Source organism: Cupressus sempervirens, chromosome 11, assembly GCF_028749045.1.
Source record: "Cupressus sempervirens isolate cs-2001-9-10 chromosome 11, ASM2874904v1, whole genome shotgun sequence".
Taxonomy (NCBI): Eukaryota; Viridiplantae; Streptophyta; class Pinopsida; order Cupressales; family Cupressaceae; genus Cupressus; species Cupressus sempervirens.
The window spans coordinates 33,913,421-33,932,838 of record NC_143128.1 but is presented as its reverse complement, the minus strand read 5'-3'; the positions used below and the strand labels follow the sequence as shown (position 1 = coordinate 33,932,838).

The 19,418-nt window shown below is 34.0% G+C and overlaps 1 protein-coding gene across 1 annotated transcript; it reads right to left on the bottom strand.

Moving 5' to 3' along the window:
• Positions 1-3,676: 3,676 nt before the first annotated feature.
• LOC149528117 (protein disulfide isomerase-like 1-4) lies at positions 3,677-13,798 on the bottom strand. Its single transcript, XM_089807913.1, has 12 exons — positions 13,104-13,798; positions 10,488-10,617; positions 9,426-9,591; positions 8,861-8,979; positions 8,619-8,699; positions 8,222-8,308; positions 8,025-8,099; positions 5,100-5,168; positions 4,930-5,010; positions 4,694-4,828; positions 4,450-4,506; positions 3,677-4,347 (listed from the first exon to the last, which is right to left on the bottom strand). The coding sequence occupies exons 1-12, from the start codon at positions 13,652-13,654 to the stop codon at positions 4,183-4,185; spliced, it is 1,716 nt and encodes a 571-aa protein (XP_089664039.1). The 5' UTR covers positions 13,655-13,798; the 3' UTR covers positions 3,677-4,182.
• Positions 13,799-19,418: the final 5,620 nt, after the last annotated feature.

Sequence of the window (19,418 nt, the reverse complement as noted above, 5' to 3'; positions counted from 1 at the left end):
CATGATTCTTTGGCCACTAATCGTTCTCTTTCTCATCGTAAGGGAGTTTCAAATTGGTGGAAAGATGCTAATGGCGGTCATTTGATTGTCTTGGCTTTAAACTCTTCCTCTAGTTAAACCTTGGTCAACTTTCTTTGACCCTCTTACTAAATCAATATATGTGCATCTCATGTGGATTCACCTCCAAACTCTCCCATCACATTTGTGGGAGAATTCTTTATTTGAGACTACAGGCAATTTCATCAATCATTTTTGAAACATATCTAAGGCTTCTAGTGTGGTGAGTTACTCTATTTTTTTCTTGTATTTTGATTGATATTGACATATCTGCTCCCCTCCTAAGAGATGAGGTTTTGATGGTTAATTGGGGATAGGCCTCTTGGACTTAATCACTTAATTCAGAGAGCCTTCCCTTTCATTCCATATGATTCTTTCTCATTGACCATTTGGCCACTGATTGTTCTCTTTCGCATTATGAGAGTTTCCACCTGGTGGAAAGATGCAAAGATGCAAACTTGATGTGCATTACTAGCCAAGCAACTAGTATGTTGTAAATGGTCCTCGTGTGACCTTTTTTTTCTACCAACACATATGCTTTTGTCTTGTGGCTTGTAAGGGTCAAACTTCTTATTTGACTTCGTAAAAATGAAAAATAATCACCATGTTAATATCATGATTTTATAGGTTTAACTTTCTTTTTAAAACAATTATTATGTTATGACTTATTATCTCTCAAATCCTAATGGTTTACTTACACTACCTTTTTTTCTTACTTTCATTTATGATCTATGCCATGTCTTTCCCCATGAACAGTGTGTTCTCTTCTTTTATCCTCAAACCACCTATTTCTTCATTTATCTATTGAGTGTTTTGGTCATGTGTATAAGAAATTATATTCGATAAACCATGCATATTGAAGAATCATCATATGAAATTGTATTCTGTGAGCTTTTTTATATTTACTTTTCATGTTATTGAGAATGGTTCGTATGATTTGAATTGCATACTTGTGTATATTTGTATGACCATCAAGTGTGGGAAAAATGATGATCAATCAAATTTGTGTATTTATGTTATTTGTTGCTTAATCATCATATGAAATTGTATTCTGTGACCTTTTTTATATTTACTTTTCATGTTATTGAGAATGGTTCGTATGATTTGAATTGCATACTTGTGTATATTTGTATGACCATCAAGTGTGGGAAAAATGATGATCAATCAAATTTGTGTATTCATGTTGTTTGCTACTTAACTTTGTGCCCACCTTAGTAGAATAATATATACTAACAAATATATATCATGTCAAATTTGGCTTGTGAATCAAATAAAAAATGAATATCCCTATGCATTCCACTATTATTTGTACCTATTTTGCTATGTTTAAAGTTATCTCATCCTAATTTTTCACTAAAGACAATCAATTCACCCTAATACAACTTAATATTATATTTTCATACTTGAAGAAATTCAATGTGTTATCATGCATCAAAATCATATAGACATCTACACATTTGTGTGTTATCATGCATCAAAATCATACAGACACCTACACATTTGTGTGTATTTCCTTTGCATAGTCACAAAACTTGTCCATCTAGGGGATCTAGCCTGGGATAAATTCAATTTGGACAATCAATAGGTTCCCACCTAATATTCATAAACACCACAATCCTTACAACATCATATATCAAATACTCAAGCACATTAAGGCTATAAGTTTTCTTTTCAATAGATAAGATATACACATGATAGGTACAACCAAATCCTAATTGATGATGATCCATTTTGAACAAAGATTTCTTGCGAAGTGATATTTTTTTATTGTAGTCAATAGCCTACCAATGGGGTTGAGCCTTACAAAATCATTGCCAAAAGGCATCAAAGAGAACAACACTAAAATGACTTATTAGCAACACAAACAAAATAGGTGTAAAAAAACAAAATGAATACTACTCTAGCACACAGGCTAGCAACCCTCCTAAAGAATGGGAGGGCCTTCACTCACTACATGTGGAAAAGAGAGTGAGCTTGAAGAAACATTTTTGTTATGTTGTCAAGCAATTCTCTAAGCAATGTTTTCATTAGGATCTTCACCACAAGAGGGAGGCACTAATGAATTATCATTTGAAAATATGTCACCATAATAGCCAGATAGTTGAGGAAAATTCACATTGTCATATGAATCTTGGAGTAGAGTAGAAAGATTAGATTGTCCACATGGCCAAAGGGGGCAAAACTAGGAGTGGGAGTGGTATTCACATGGTTAATAGCAGTGGTACCACCCAAATTTGCAACATGAGCATTACTCAGATTTGCAATAGGAGCTTCATCCTCATTGTCAAAATGTAAGGAGTACTCAAAGGTAAAATTAGAGAGAGAATTAGAATCTTGAATGGTCAAACTGTTAGGACTTAGAGAGGCAAAAATAACAATTGAATGCAAATATAACCAATATCAAATAGGAATAACACACACAAATGGACAAAAGACAAAAAATTTAACATGATTCATCTAATCCCTACACTACATCTACCAAACAACAAATCCAATATTACTTTCAAATAACTTCAACCTGTTATAAACTTCAATATCCCTTATAGCTCAATACCACTACAAGAATCTATATATTTACATTAACAAAAAAAAAAATCTAATCCTAAGCTAATATTACACGATTGATATCAAGTTAACAAATAAGCTCTGCCCCAATATTGCATGGTTTAGTAAGCTCTAACCCAATGTGGTAACTAGAAAAGCTTTCAATCTAAACTATGACATTTTGTTAGAACCTCCTAAATGTAATAAATTTCAAACAATAAAATCAATTAGATAGGGATAAATTCAATTAGATTGAGGTTTCAATGAGAAACGCTATCACTAAGATTAGAATTATGCTCCAATTAAATTAGGTGTTAAGATTAGGTTGAGAGTCCAATTAGAGTTGCCCTTATTCAACCATAAGCCCTTTTGTAAGTATAATATAACTATAACCCTAACCTAACTAAAGCCATAACCATAACTCAAAACATGACCCCGATATATTTTATAAATTCCTCTTTTAGTCAAATAAAAAGACTATACTTCAACTTTACAATTATTAAATTTTAATTGATAAATTTATTATGAAGATATATATAGTTTGAGGAGCAATTCCATCTATTAGCTCTGTTCGCGGCCCCTATTACGGATTGGTTGATGATTGATCGACTAGGTTTTGTTTAGCTGCATAATGGCCATTTCTATAACTAATGATGTTCTTGTCCTCTCATGAAATATTTGTTCTAAGCATAGCATCGAATAAATTTTGAACAGAAAGAAATTAGAACTTTGTTTTGTTTTTTATTTCCAAAATACAGAGCTGCGCATGGGACACTACAACTAATTGTTATCAAGTGCAGAATACCATCTTTAAAAATGTTGTTAAAATCTTGATAACAGAGACCAATCCAAGCCAAGGACATTTGGACACACTCAAACAACATACGGACAGGAAGCCCAGAGAAAGTAATCTCCTAATCTGCGGATATTTTGTTTCCAATTTAAAAACATAATCCATCGCACAAATTCTCGCTGCATATAATTTTTTTTTCCTAAATGAAAAGAGAAACAGAAAATAAATTTAAAATAAGGCCAGTGTATAATGATTAAAAAAGAACTTCTGGCAATAATTCGATGCTAAAACCAAGAAATCTATTAGAAATGTAAGGCGTGACTCAGATATTCATAACATCAATGATGCATTTGTACTCTTTTGGCAGTGGCAATTCAAAAACTGGCCAAAGCCTTAGATGCGCATCCCCACACACCGAGATCTGAATAAATTATCTGGTATTACCTGTGGTAAAATATCAAAGCTACATCAAATCTAATGTCAAAATCTGTTTTATTTTGTGATCTCTTAAGTTGCACTGATTGGCTTCTAAGTAGTTTATTAACTTAAAATACTTTATGTTTGACACATTGCGTTGATAACTTGAACCTTGGGGAACTCTCATGGAAAATTGTGCCCTAGAAACACTTTCTAGAGCAATACCTTCTTCAAAACCTAGTGTCAAGTCAGTGAGTTTTGATTCAATGTACTGGGTAATTTCGCTTCAATCTATCCCCAAATGAAACAACATCTCAGTGTTGAACTCATTTCGTCAGAATATATGTGTCAATAAGTACCGGTACATAAAGTTATAGCTCATCTTTAAGTTGGTCAGCAGCCTTTTCGTCTTCACTAACTGAGGCAGGTTTAACACTCTCAGTATCGCTTTTCTTTGGCAACTTGAATGGGATGGCTGCATTTTGCTTCAGAAATTTGTATAAAGCTTTGACAGTTCGATCCGTATCAACTGTAATCTGTTCGAGCATTAAAACAAATATTGTTAGAAATGATTGTTTCATCATCCATGTAGTGCTAAAATGGAAAACTAATGATAGTGCATTCATGAGGGGACTCACAGGATCAAAACTCTTGTTTCCTGCTGGATAGAAAAGAATTGTTGGAAATCCATCCGACTGTCACAAAAGGAAAAATATATTAGTTAATACAGAAATCTAATATTTATAAAAATTAAGAGTAATAAAACGTAAAACTTCATAGGACCAAGTCAGACAACACAGGAAATGTCAGGCAACCGCAAGAGGGTTAAACTGTGAATAATCATCCAAAAAAGAACATAATCAATTACAGTTCATAGCCTACCTTGGCACGAGCATGCTCATTGGTTGTGCCATCCATCTTAGCTATTACCAGAGATTCCACTCCCCTAAGGTGCTTTGCAAGTTTCTCATATATAGGCTCCAATGCTTGACAATGCCCACACCAAGGTGCATAAATCTGTGAAGATTGAAATGTGTTGGTAAAATGGAGAAAATCATTGCATCTATATAAAATGTAGGTAACAAATTCTAATTTACAAGAATTGTAAAGCTTATTACCTCCAGAAGAACATCTTTTGACTCGTCCAGTACTATCTCATCGAAGTTTTTGCCAACAACAATTTTCACATCGCCATCATTCTACCAGAGCACAACATCATAGAAGATTAAAACAATCCATGGTATGAAAAGATGAAAAACTAGATAGTAAATTGAAGAAGTCAACAAACCTTTTCAGGTACAGGATCAGACTTCAAGAAAGGATTCAACCTATCTTCCACGAAACCTTCTCCAAAAGCCTAATCCAGAAAAGAATCAGTGTTGCTTTCTCAAAAAGTATAGAAAAGAAAAGATTAAAAAAATCGTGTACAGATTTTCCTTTCGGATCTTTGTAAAACAATCAAAACTAAGTTGTTATACAGCAAGATCATGTTTTGAAAGAAGCGGCAGACTAACGCTTAGAAGTTAAAACATATTGATATAGAAGTTGGTCAACAAAGAATTACAAAATTATATGAAGACTTGTATATGAAATCTCCCTAAGGAGTCTTTATAATAACAAGTTTGATTTAAGATATAACCCTTGCCGACACAGCTATCCCTACACTGCCACATGCCACTCCATTTTAAGGATGATAAAGTTGCAAACAGTCAAGTTTCAACCAATACTCCCAAGTTTCCTGAAACTAGGGAAGTGGAGACAGTTTTTTTGAGTGAGTACTACCCATATATAAATGTTTTTGTTCCGTCACTGATGATATATAATACAAGGGAAATTAACAGCAGTGAAGTAATGCTTGAGCTTAATCTACAATCCATCACCTAGAAGTCTGTTGTTGCTGGAACTGACTGCATTTTCTTTTTTGCATCAACATTCCATTATCACGATGAGAAAGAACTGAAGGAGAAACAAAAAGATTGCAGACCAGGGGTAGAATAAAGGGAAGGTTTGAGGAGAAAGAAGCACAAGGATCTAGGTAATAAAGCATAGAGAAGGGGAAAGGAAAAAAGAAACAATGAAAGTTAAAGACAAAGTCAAACAATAATAAAACCTGCATGAAAAATTATCTATATATGTATACATAAAGAGAGAGAAAGAGAGATGGAGAGATGTACATACATGTCAATATACCACATAAAAAAGCAAGAGAATGAATAAACCTATAAAAAATAAGATAAAGAAATAAATGTGTGAAATAATGTCCAAATCTGCTATATACATGCCCCTAAAGATGTGTGTACATATGCAAAAGTACAAAAACATGTACCTTTATAGTATTATACACATACAAACAACTATATATACATGCTTACATACATGAATGCATACATAAATACAAATACATGTATACTAACCTGCATACATACATAAAAAACAACAAGGTACTAAGGAAAAGGACCAAAAAGGAGCTCAAACAAAGCAACAAAAAACAACAGAGATTGCTCAACCATATAGAAGGAGAACAAAGAACAAAACCAAGGCAAGAGAACGGGACGAGAAAAAGATCACGGAACTAAATGGAGGGAGGGGGACAGCAGTCAGAGGGGGGCCAAGGGGAGGGACAGGGAGTGGAAGAGGGGGCAAGAGGCAAGGGGGGAAGATGAGAGGATCGATTTCTCGGTAAAGATAACAGGGGTTGCTAGGAATGACTGACAATTGAGGTTTGAGGGGTGGTAACCGATTTTGATGGCTTCTTTGGGTTTTCGCTTGAAGAAATTCTGGTCTTTGAACAAGATTTGGGTGTTCTCTAAGCAAACATGGTGTTCGGTGGTGAAGGAATTGTCAGCTAGGGCCAATTTAAGGATTCTATCATGGTTTATGTCAGCACCATGCTCTTCTATCCAGCACTGCCAATTACACCAGGAAAAAAATGACTCAAAATGTCCCTAAATCGGGATTAACATCACAGTAATAGGATGTCTCTAAGGTTTTGTATCTGTTTCATATACAGAAAAATGTTTCTAACTCAAACTTGAAAATCCAGGGACAGCAGAAATACATCCTGGAGCCCTAGGAAACACATCCCAATGCTGCTTTCAAAATGCCAAAAGATATCATTATTTAAGCAATTAAAAACAGATCAAATCTAATTTCTTTTTTTTAAAACAAATCAGAACCCATTTCTGCTTTATTAGGTGGGTCTGCTGTTTGAAAACAAATCAAATCCTATTTTTACTATTGAATTCCTGGGTTCAATTGTGTAAAGTTTTTCCATCAACATTTCGAATCACACTACATGATCCATCATCAGAATGCACAAGAGTCAAATAGAAGAGAGATCCATCATCATCATGAAGGATCGTGTAGTAAAAAAAATTCACAATCAAACCCAGGAATTCAATAGCATTCTAATTGAATTGTGGAAATCTTACAGCTCTGAAATCCAATTTTTTTCTAGAGGGTTTGCTTTTTGTTTTTCTTCATGGACTGTGCTGACTTCCAATACAACATGTTGCCATATGTAATGGGATAGGGATATGTCAAGGCCATTTCTTAAGTGTCCTCAATTCCCATTTTGTAGGGTAGGTAAAAAGCACATCTCATGCTCCACTGGTAATGCATTTTGAATATTAAAAATAGAACTTGAATCCCTCGTAGACACGTGCTTTCTTCAACGAGAAGCAGCTGCTTATTTTCAGCCTCTTATTTTTTTCAAAGCTTATTTTCAACTTTTAAGCAGCTGTTGCCCCACAAAAATTGAGAAAGATTCTAAATTATCCTTTCTCTATTATTAAAAAATTGCATGGAGACACTCAAAAAGTTAAAATTGCATGGAGACACTCAAAAAGTTAAAATTAAGCAGAAATTGCTGTTAAGCAGACGCATAGGGATATGGGGTAAATAGCTTTTTTGAGATTATAGTTAATTAGTTGTTCCTGCATACACTCTCCTGAAGAAGATAAAATCATTTAATTGTAATTGAAAGATTCCAAAAACATCTTATAATTATATGATGTGCATATAATTAAGATTTGACTTTAAAAATTGACATGTGGAGAGTTTTCAAAGCATTGCTATTGCTTCAGAAAATTGGAGGATGATGAAAACAATTTCACATGCAGGCCATATAAACTTAACTCAGATGCAACATTACAGAGAGTCAACTTCTCGTAAACTTCAAAATAAAGAGAATGCAAATGACAATAAGGCATACCTTCAGAGTACTCAGATTTATTTCATCTTCAAGCAGATACTTCTTGGACTCGTCAGATGCAGTATATGCCATTACCTTCAAAAAACATTAAAGTAATAAATCTTCAACAACGTCCAAATCCAAAACGTATTCAAGCTAATATGAAATATCCAATATATGTGAACCAGAAAATAATTAAGGCAAAAATGGGATCCAACCTTGGGTTCTTCTCCTGTTACGCCAAAATAGTCCTTTACTGGTTTCCCAACGTCATCATTATCACAATCAACATGGACAAAGATAATCTAGCAAAATATATAACCATGAAAAATTAGATTCCATCTTTATTTGTCAGGGGACCTCAAACTAGACAGCATGAGCCAAAGTCCAAATGAAATGGTAATTTAGCCCTAACACTAGTAGAGTGTCAAATGTAATAATCATATGAAAACTTTCAGTGCAATACATGGCTAGCAAAAAGTGAGGAGAGATCCAGAATCAGTTCCTTGATTCAAGATCTTATCATGGCTTGTGCTAGGCACGTGATAGAATTTTAGAAAAGATAGAAGTGACAGAATCAAGAACATAGCATTAGAAAGAAAGAGGGAGTAGTACCTTTCCCTTAAAAAGTTTTGCAGCCTCTTGAAAAATTGGTAGGGTCTTTTCAACATCCTTTCCATGTACAAATAGCAGGATCTGTAAAAGTAAGAAAAGCTTTTATTAGCTCTTATTCAGAACTTTGTGATGAACAACAACTTTTTGCACAAAAGAATTAACCAAACAAAATGACTTTTTTTTTTTTTACTGCAAATACACAGCCATGCAAAAAAAAACCTCAGTGCAGTTTGAACCATTACCTGTTTCTTTACAGGACTCTCAAAAATCAAAGAAGCGGTTTCTCTGGAGAAGGTTGTCACTAGAGGAAGCTTGTTTGCAAAGATGAATTCTGATATAGCGTCTTTCTCAAATTTTCCATCTGCACAAGATACAAAATGAGAGTGACAAATAAAACCAATCAAATGGGTGGATCTATTTAAAAAGTAGTGACTAGTTTCTTAACTAAGTGGTCCAAACCAATAAAATATACTAAGTAAATAATTGTAACTAGTAAGTAACCAGGAAAAGAGATCTCTATTTTACATGTCAAAATAACGAATACGCTGCTTTAGAGAATCTTCGCAGCTTTTATCCAATCTTTCAAACAAGATCAAATTTCTTCACGTGGGGTTCCTAAACTCTTGACGGTTGAAACCTCCCTTTATACATCCTCTTTTTTGCTCAACTTTCAAAGGATTGTTTAGCTAAATTATATATTGCATGTTTCAGATGCTTCTCTCTGTAACATTTGAGCATTATCTTCTTGGGAAAAAAAGAAACTAGCATATTTATTTGCATCTAAAGTATTATGGACCTGTTACTCACCAAAATGCGACACCTTCTCTGGTTGCTTCTTCAGTAGTACCAGAGCGGGGCGCTTTGCCTTTGGGTCAATGTTGAGAATAGCGGCTGCACTTTCACTTGTTGTTTGATAAAAGAGCACGTCATCTTCTAGCATTGCAGCTGCTGCAAACACTTCATTAGCAGGGCCCTGCAAAATTTAGACATTAAGTCAGGTGTCAAGAATCTACTAGTCATATTAGTAACTTACCATTCTGACTTGAGAAGACTATAGCAAAACTTGGGAATGTGTTCCTAGTCGTCCTTATTTGCAAAACTGGGACTAACAATGGTATAAAAATGTGGTAAACTGGTTTTATTGCAAGCCATATTTGTGATAGAATAAATAGAACAAACAAAAAGACTATTGCAGAGTTGGATCTCATGCACTTGTTACAAATGACAACAATATATAGATATAAAATTGGCAAGGATTCAAGTTTTATTAAGTCTAATATATACCATCTATCATTTTAAAATAAATTTTCCTTCAGAGTGTGCTACATGGCTAACTAAACCTCCCAAAGAGTTATCTCCAATTGGTATGAAAATATGTCAAAGATGCCTTGCATTTATAAATGCAGCTTAATTAATATAACACTGTTTCAAAGACCCATTATTAGTCTTACTATTTATCTTAGTTTCCATCAATGTGTTAATCATCAGTCACCCAAGAATACACTAGGAGAGCACTTGAACATTGATGATCAAAGCAGTGATTCAGAGTACTGTTAACTGCTGATTAAAGTTCTCAAGGGGGACTATTTATCCAGACTTGTTGTGAGCCAAGCCAGAATTCCAACACTTAATAATGGCACTGGAAAGGCCATTTAAGTTTCTTGTAGAGAATTTGGGATTTGACACAAACCAAACAGAATAGAAGGCTCAAACAAAGAAAAAAAAAATTAATGATCCTTCCCATAGATTTAGAAAAAAGTAAACCTGCCCCTATTTATTGTAATTAGAGAAAAACATCGAACAAAATAGAAGAGTATATAAATTTGATGCTTCGGTCTGAATTTTATTTGAATTAAGAAATCTGCTTACCACTAGAGAATCAAATAAACCAATAGCAACCGTACTTTCTGGTTCAACCAGAGCTTCTGCATCTTGAGTTGAGGTAAGATTGAAGACAGCTGGCCCAGTTTTGCGCTTGATCCAGCTAACAATTCCTTCTCTGCAGTTTGGTATCCCAAACGACTTTCAATTAGTCGCATGTCAAACAATGGATGTAGAAATCAACAATAAAAAAGCGCATGTAAGTATGTACATAAACTTTGACTCCTAGTTGCAGAAAGACTTAATGGTGATAGATCAATCCAAGCAATGTCATTAAATCATAAAAGATTACAATTATACAGGAACAGAACTCCCAATGGATCAAATACATATGGAACTTGCTGTAAATTTACCCCTGATCTAATCTCCAATGTAAGCATTACAACTAAGAAATGTTTCCAAAGGTAAGCATTAGAACTAAGAAATGTTTCCAAAGGTACTCTTTAAGCCAAATATCAAAACAACTCTTACCTGATTCTAGGGGTTTAACAACATTGTTTTAGAAAAATATTTGACTTGAAAAAATCACAAAATATATGAATAGAAAATCTTAAGTCTCAAAAACAGGTGTGGCATAAACTTAGTGCAAAACTGCAGCCACAGACACAAAATTAACCCCTCAAAAAACTAACAAACTATAAAGCTACGACGCACATAACTTTCATCAACAATATTAAAATTCAAGGACCTATGGTCTACCTGCCCATCATTGCTCCAAAAGATAATGAAAAAGCAAGCCATACACAATTTGAAGTTTGATGGAAGCCTTGATGGATTTTTATAATATTGAACTATTAATTTCTTTCAGTAGGTTACAATACAAGAAGAAAATTCCAGCTTTTAAGCTTCTACCCCTAATGTGTTCCATACAATAAAGAAGCTAAGTAGACTAATACCAACGTACATTTTCGACTGTAGTAATATATTCAAAGAAGCTAGAAGCTATTCTCCTACAACACAAATAAAGAAACAGAAGTCTCAAAAAGATTAAAGAGTTGAATACTCCAATAGACAAATCTTTATTGGGTCCAAGTGATCTCAAGAGAAACAATAAGTTACTAATTTTAGAACCAAAAAACAGTAACATCTTGCTAAAAAAAGGAAAATAAGATCTGACAGGTAAACTTTAGGCATTTCCTAGGCGAGAACATACAAACACAATTAAAGCCTTATTTAATTTCTAAAGGCCCAACATGAACACTCTTATCAAAAGATCTTTGACCAAATACAATTCGCAGATATACAGAGAGCAATGGAATAACTGATCACTATTTCAAAAAATCATAAATAGTACATAATCTAAGGGTTCTGTAGGAGAAAATGGATCATACTAAGATTAGAACTTCAATGATAAATTATTCCACAGATTTAAAAAAATACAAAACTAAAGAGCACTGGCTACAGGAATTAAATTAGCCTAAACAACTGCCCTTATATTTATCCATATTGAATTGTTAATACCTTACGCTGGAACAGTTACAAAACAACACTCCAGCATTTTTTAGGTTTAATATTCTAAAATCTTTCTATGATATCATCTTGAGAGTGGACAACATGCATAGTTTATTTGAAGGGGTAACATAAAGCAGACTGCTCGTTTTTGGTTAAGATACATACAAAAAAATTAGAAATGGAAACGAATTCTGAAATTATCTAGTGCGGTTGTTCTTCGGATCCTACTGCTCTGGTCTCGTGAACGTCATTAAAAAGCATTTATTCATTCATTCACACAATTTGCAAAAATCTTTAAAAAATATATCTATTGTTTTTTTATAATCGATACCAAGTTGATATAAAAAGGCCAATGTTTTGAAAGAAATTTGACAAAAATAACCAATCGGCACTTACTGCCCACTAAAATAATATCTAAGAAAGAAATGGAAACGACTAAGATCTACTGCTACGGTTACAAAATTGGATCATTACGAAAACAATAAACAATTTAGACACGAAAGATTTGAGAAAATGCCAAACAGAGATTTTAAACAATTGCAGTCTAAAAACTATGTCACGTGAAAACAAAAAAAATAAAATGAGAATACACACACTCTTAAGAGTCCATAGTAAAAAAGGACTACCGAAGTCAGTTAATTCAAGGATCTATGTGTTTAATACTACGGGCTTCTGTAAGATTGAGGAATCGCGAAATCCCTGGCTTAAAATCTATACAAGGGAATTAGGGAATCATATTTCAAATACAGAAATTAGTTTCCTTAGCATCCTGTGTCACAATTCCCCTAGAAGTCCTCCAGTTTAGAGTTATAAATTGTGGCCCTTGAAATCTCTAATTACTAGTATTTAAAAAGTACAAGAATCGTCGACTCTCTGAGCATCTTGTGTCGCAATTTTGCAGAAGTTCTTCTGTTCAAAATATTTAGATCGCCGAAGTTTGAAGTCCCAGTCACAAAATCCTTGAAAAAAGGTCAATTTACTGAAATCATGTAAAATCTGGAAGAAATGAAAAACTTTGGAAGTCGTTGAAAGTGACACAAATTGAAGAAATTATATGAAATGTACAAGATCTAAATAATTGTGATTTCTGAAAAACTGAAAACCCTAAAAACAGATTTTCTACAGCAGTTTTAAAGGCTTAAGATCTCTCACTTTGTTCTTTCACCGGGATACGGCCTGTGAACTCCATCAACAAAGAAATATATCGTAGGAAACCCCTGCACACTATATTTCTCCGCCAGATCGTTTTCCTCCGTAGCATCGACTTTCGCCAGAGCAACTTCACCTTTCAAATCCGTCGCAGCCGCAGCATACTCGGGAGTCAAAGCTTGACAATGTCCGCACCAAGGCGCATAGAATTCGACCATAACAAAACGATTTTTAGCGATAAAATCGCTGAAATTCCCCTCCTTTAGCACGGCCACATCCTTTTCGTCCACTTCCGGCATAGCATAACTACTCTCATCTTCGCCGTCGAAATTGTCAAACTCCTCTCCGCCATATTCTTCTTCATCTTCTTCTCCAAATTTTTCAGGGATTTTGCTCGAAGTTTTTTCGTCTTCATCCTCCAGAAGCTCTAGCTCGTCGATCTCATCAGAATCGGCGTCTTTTTTAACGGCGTTTTTTGTACAATGTAGCCGCTGGAATGTGCAGATGAGTAGGAGAATCACAGCTGCAAAGATCAGAAATCTTTTCGACCCCATGGCTGCCAATGCTACTAGGGTTTCTGAATCTGCTTACCTGCAAAACTCTGTATATAGCGCCTTGCCTAAATCTATGGTAGTCCAGAACTGTTCGCTCAGATAATTAAAAAATAAAGTAATTTTATTTTTAAAATCCTAGACTTTCAAAACCGTTACTTTATGGGATTTTTAAACTGGATTGCATTGACTTTGTGTATGTGCAAGCCCGATTACTGACTCCGGGTTAAGAAAAAGAGTTCGTTTTATTGGCTACAGAAAATAGTTTCGATATTTTCAGCCATTTACTGACTGCCACGCGGAAAAGAATCGTCACCAGTGAGTTTTGTTGAAGGAACGGAAATGGTAGGTTTAGTTGATTTATTATTATTTTATTATGGGTTTATTCTTTTTAACTTTTTGTTTCAATCCAGGGGACGGGAATATTTATCTTCCAAGATTTCTTTTTTTATTGTTGGGGTGTAAATTGTAATAATCTAAACTAGCAATCGCATGCTTTTGTATATGCAGCGAAGTGCGCCAATAAGAAATGTGATTTAAGAGAAAAATACATAATGAATATTAAATAATGTAAATATAAGATTTTAAAAAAATGAAAATACAAAAATAAAAAAGTTGAAGATTAAAACATAGATATAAAATTTACAATATTTAGAAAATTTGAATATTTCTTAAGAAATGTTTTCAATAATTTCAATATTTTACAATTAAATTTAATTTATCAAATATGCAAAAAATAATTATTTACAAAGAAAAACCTATCAAAAAATTTATTATGAAAAATTAATAAAAGAAATACAAAAAAAAGAAATAAAAAATAGCGACATCTCTAACAAATATTCTATTGACTAAATAAATTGTAGAAACTAAAAAAACAATATTTAAATATTTCTATTTTTATTTTTTTATCGGTAAATGGGCCAGGCCTTAATAATTTTATAATAATTTTATTAACATAAAAGATAAAAGTACATCAGTTGTCTCCGTTCAAACAGGCACTGGTAGGAAAGAACAGAGAAGAAAACTCCTAGTCTAACTCGGGACAAGCGTCCTTTATTATTACATTTTAAAAGGGGCATACCCTAGTCACCAATAACCTCAACACCAAATATCCAAAATATATACAAAGGATTGGGAATGAACCCCAAACCAATTACATAATTTCGATACATTTGAGCGTATGCTTTATCAAAATCCACATAGGTACATCAATATAGGTACACTTTCACCTTGCTAACTAACTTCTCATTCTGGTGCTGAAAAACAATCCTTGCTATATCTACTCCATAAACAAGGTTAGAGACAAATAATACTTAAAAATAATCAGCCTTTCATCGCCAGCAGCAATCTTAATATTTAAAGAAAAAATTAAACTAATAAAAAATAATAATTTAAAGTAAATTAAAAACTAAAACCTAAATCAATTTTAAAAATCAAAAGTTTAATAAATAGAGATCACAACATAATCTAATGTGGAGATCACAAGCAATTATTTTTAAATAAATAAGAAAAGAAAAACAATAGTTTAAAGTGGATATTTGAATTATAATTTTATGTGAACAAATTAGATTATTAATAATTTTTAATTTAAATAACATAATATTTACTAAAATCTTTTAAATAGATTAATAAATATTATTTATTTAAATTAAATTTATCAAATATGAAAAAATAATCATTTAAAAAAACCACCAAAAATTCTATTATAAAAAATTAATAAGAGAAATACAAAAAAATATGTCTAATAAATAATCTATTGACTAAATAAATTATAAAAACTATAAAAAAATATTTTAAAAAATAAATTAAACTAATATAAAAATAAATTAAAATAATTTAAAAACTAAAATCTAAATCAATTTTAAAAATCAAAAGTTAGATCACAACATGAGCTACTATGGAGATCACAATTAATAAATAGAAAAAGAAAAACAATAGTTAAAAGTGGAGATAACAACTAATAAATATCAAAACAAGAGTTAAAAGTGGAGGGAGATTAAAGCTGGCTGGTAAATAATTAACGGGAAGGATTTTCAATTTTTCGACAAAACTCTTGTAAATTTTTCGTCAAAAATTTAATTTCTAGGAACAAATTTCCCACAAATAGCCTATCGGCTAAATAATAATAAATTCATTTGACTTTTAATTACTATCAATTTTTTTTGGTAAATTAACTTTACAAATATGTGAAGTAGAGAGAAATATACGATTAAGGTGGGGAATTTTGGTGTATTATTTGTATAAATATGTGAAGTAGAGAGTATTTAAGGTTAGGGCAAGGGATTTTGGTGTATTATTTGTAAATATGTGTTATACATGAGGTATATAAGAATAAAGAACAATATAAGTAGAGTTTGAATGGGTATAAAGATGAAGAAAGAATAGAGAGAGAAAGAGGGAGAGAGGTGGAAATGAAGATGAGTCGAGAGGATAAATCTTGATAGGGATAGGGAGGGAGGGAGAGAGAGAGAGAGAGAGAGAAATAAAATGATAGGGACAAGGCGGGGGGGGGGGGGGGGGCGGGAGAGAGAGAGAGAGAGAGGGGGGGGGGGGAGGGAGATATACAAAAAGAGGGACTAATACAAGAGAGATATAGATGGCAAGATGGAGCGATAGAGATACAAGGAGATATAAAGGGAGAGGGGGAAAGGTGGAGATAAGTAGATGTAAAGGAGAATAGAAAGAGGGAAAGAGACGGATAGAAATATATGAGAAGAGAATGGGAGAGAGTGGTAGAGATGGATATTAAATAGAGCCTAATAGGGAGGGAGCAATGGAGAGAGAGATGACGAGAGATTGAGAAAGGGAAGGAGAGAAAATGAGAGAGAGCGTAAAATTGTAAATGACTCATTAATGTCATCTACATGCATTGGTTACAATGTATGTAGAGGCCTATTAGGGTTGTTTGCATGAGTTCAATTTGTAGGTCATTTAGATAGGATAGAGGGAGAGATGGAAGAAAAAATATGGAGAGATGGATATCAAGAGATAAACATATATAGATATAGAGGTATTGATGTAGTAGCATCATGGGCTTGCTTGCAATCTTGCGTGGTTGGAAGTATTTTGGTTAAGTGTTGTGGAGCTCGGCATGGTCTTGGAGCTCAACATGGTCTGGGAGCTCGGCAATGCTTGAAAATTTGTTGATGCTCAGCTTAGTCTTCCTAACACTCAACTTGGTCTTGGTTTCTATTGGTGTCGAGTTGTTTGTGAGCCAACTTTTCGCATTTAATTTATGTAGGGGCATTTAATTTGTGTTGTAGCCAACTTGTGGCTCAACATATATTTAATGTAAGGGATTTAATTTAGTTTGTAATGAACTGGGCTGAGTTGTGGCTTAGTTGGGTATAAGTAGGGGGTCTTGTAGAGTCTTTAGGCATTGTTAGGAGGATCCATCTTGGAGAAGAGGATGTGAACTTTGAAGGGCCAATAGTTGCGGCTTGAGGATCAAAGGATTGCTTGCTTGGTGGACCCAACAGTACAAGTGTGGATTCTTCTTAGTATTCTTATCTAGTTATGGATTTGGACTAGCTGGGATTGTAATTATAAGTTGGATCTTGTGGGATCTTGTAGAACTAATATTGTAATTGTTGTTTGTATTTGGCCCTAACCCAAAAGGCCTCATTGTCGGGCATATTGCATGTAATCAATTATTTTATGAATAAAGAGTTATGTTTTGGTATTAGATCTTGCATTCTTCTTGCTTGTTGTTGTGTTTTTGTTGTGTAGTCATTTGTTGGGGGTTTGGACATCTCCTCTGGGGAATCTCTTGCCTTGCACTGCATCAGGTGGTATCAGAGCAAAGGTTGTTCATGAGTGTGTAGATCGAATGCCAAAGTTGTGGCAGTTTGCACTAGGATATTGGGTTGGAGAAGGTTGATCTTATGGAGTTGATTGATCTTCTGGATTGGTGGATCTATTGCTTAGGGTTTACAAAAAAATTGGAAGATGCCTCTAAGAAGATTAGACCCTAGGTCAATAAATGATCTTAGTGATTTTGTGGAGGAAAGGATCCTAGAGAATATTAGAGCAAAATTTAGATTGAAGATTGCAATGATGAAGAGTGACATGATTGCCAAAATTGTGAGTGCTTTAGGTGGTGTACCTAAGCATGTAGGTGTTGAAGGTAGTTATGAGGAAGTTGTTGGATCGAGTGGTGAGGACAAAACTAATCATGTGGGGAGACCTATTGGAACTAAGGTTGGGCAATTTGCTAGACCTGGATCTCAATTGAAGTTGAAGCATAAGATAGAGGTTTCTAATTTCTCAGGTACTTTGACTCTGGAAGACTTGATTGATTGGATTGGTGAATTGGAAGACTACTTTGAGCAATTTGAGGATATTGAGGATGCACTCTGAGTGAGGTTGGCACAAACTAAGTTGAAATGTTGCTCTTTGGTGGAAAGAATAGCAAAGAGATAGAGAAGAAGAAGACGAAATGAAGATCTCCAGATGGAGATTGATGGTGACTAAATTGAAGGCTAAGTTCATTTCTTCTAATTATGAACTTGAGTTGTTTAAGAGGTTGTCAAATTTAAAGCAAAAAGATGTGACTGTGAAGGATTATACCAAGGAGTTCTACAAGTTGACTATTCAGTTTGGTCATAAAGAATTGTCAAACGAAAAGGTAGCTTGGTACATTAATGATTTGAGATTCAATATTTAGGATGAGGTTAGTATGGTGAATATTTCTTTAATTGAGGATGCTTATTAGTATGCCCTAAAGGCAAACAATAAGTTGAAGAGGAAAAGTCAAGGTAATGCTAGAGGGAAGGAGAAGTAGGATAACTTGGCACAAGCTAAATTGAGTGCATAAGGTGAACCAAAACCTATCGATTAGAAAAGGAGGATAGGTGGAGGTGTATTTTGAGATAATTGTTACAGATGTGGTGAAGAAGGGCATTGATCTTTTGAATGTTTGCATGGTAGAAAAGTTATTGTTTTGAATGAGATTGTAGTCCAAGACAGTCAACTTGAGAAAGGAGAGCATTTACTAGCTCGACGAGTACTGGTTAGTCAGAAGACACTAGATTCTTGTTAGAGGACTAGTTTGTTCAGAACTTGTTATAAGTCTGGTTGTAAAGTTTGCAAGGTGATTGTGGATGGTGGTAGTACATAGAACCTTGTTGTTGAGAAGATGGTTCAAAAACTTGGTTTGAAGAGAGTGAGAGATCTGAATCCTTATAGGATTGTTTGGTTGCAAGGTGAGCATGCTTTGGAAGCGAGGGAGCAATGCCTTGTTGATTTCCAGATTGGGCAGTATAAGGATAAAGTGTTGTGTGACATTGTGGACATCAACAATTGTCATGTGTTGCTTGGTAGACCTTGGCAGTATGATTGCAGGGTTGTGCATGATTGTGTCAAGAATGTGTTTACTTTTGAGAAAGGTGGTAGGATGTTTTCCCTGATTCCTTTGCAGAATGAAGAGCTTGGTAGAAGAAACCTGAGTATTGGCAGCCAAGTTGAGTTGGTAGATATTGAGACAATTGGAAATCAATATGAAAAGAAGACATGTAGCACACCAAGGATGGACATGAAAAAGTAGAAGTGGAACAAGGGAAAGAGTGTACAAGTTGAGGACTTGGAGGGTATGTATGTGAAGAACCAATTTGGGATTTATCTATTAAATCCCAGAAGATGTTCTTCCAACTACTGAGAATATCTTTTTGAGCCTGGGGTGTCTAATGTAGGAGCATCCTAGGCTTTCTTGCAATCCTGCATGGTTGGAAGAATTTTGGTTAAGTGTTATGGAGCTCAGTATGGTCTT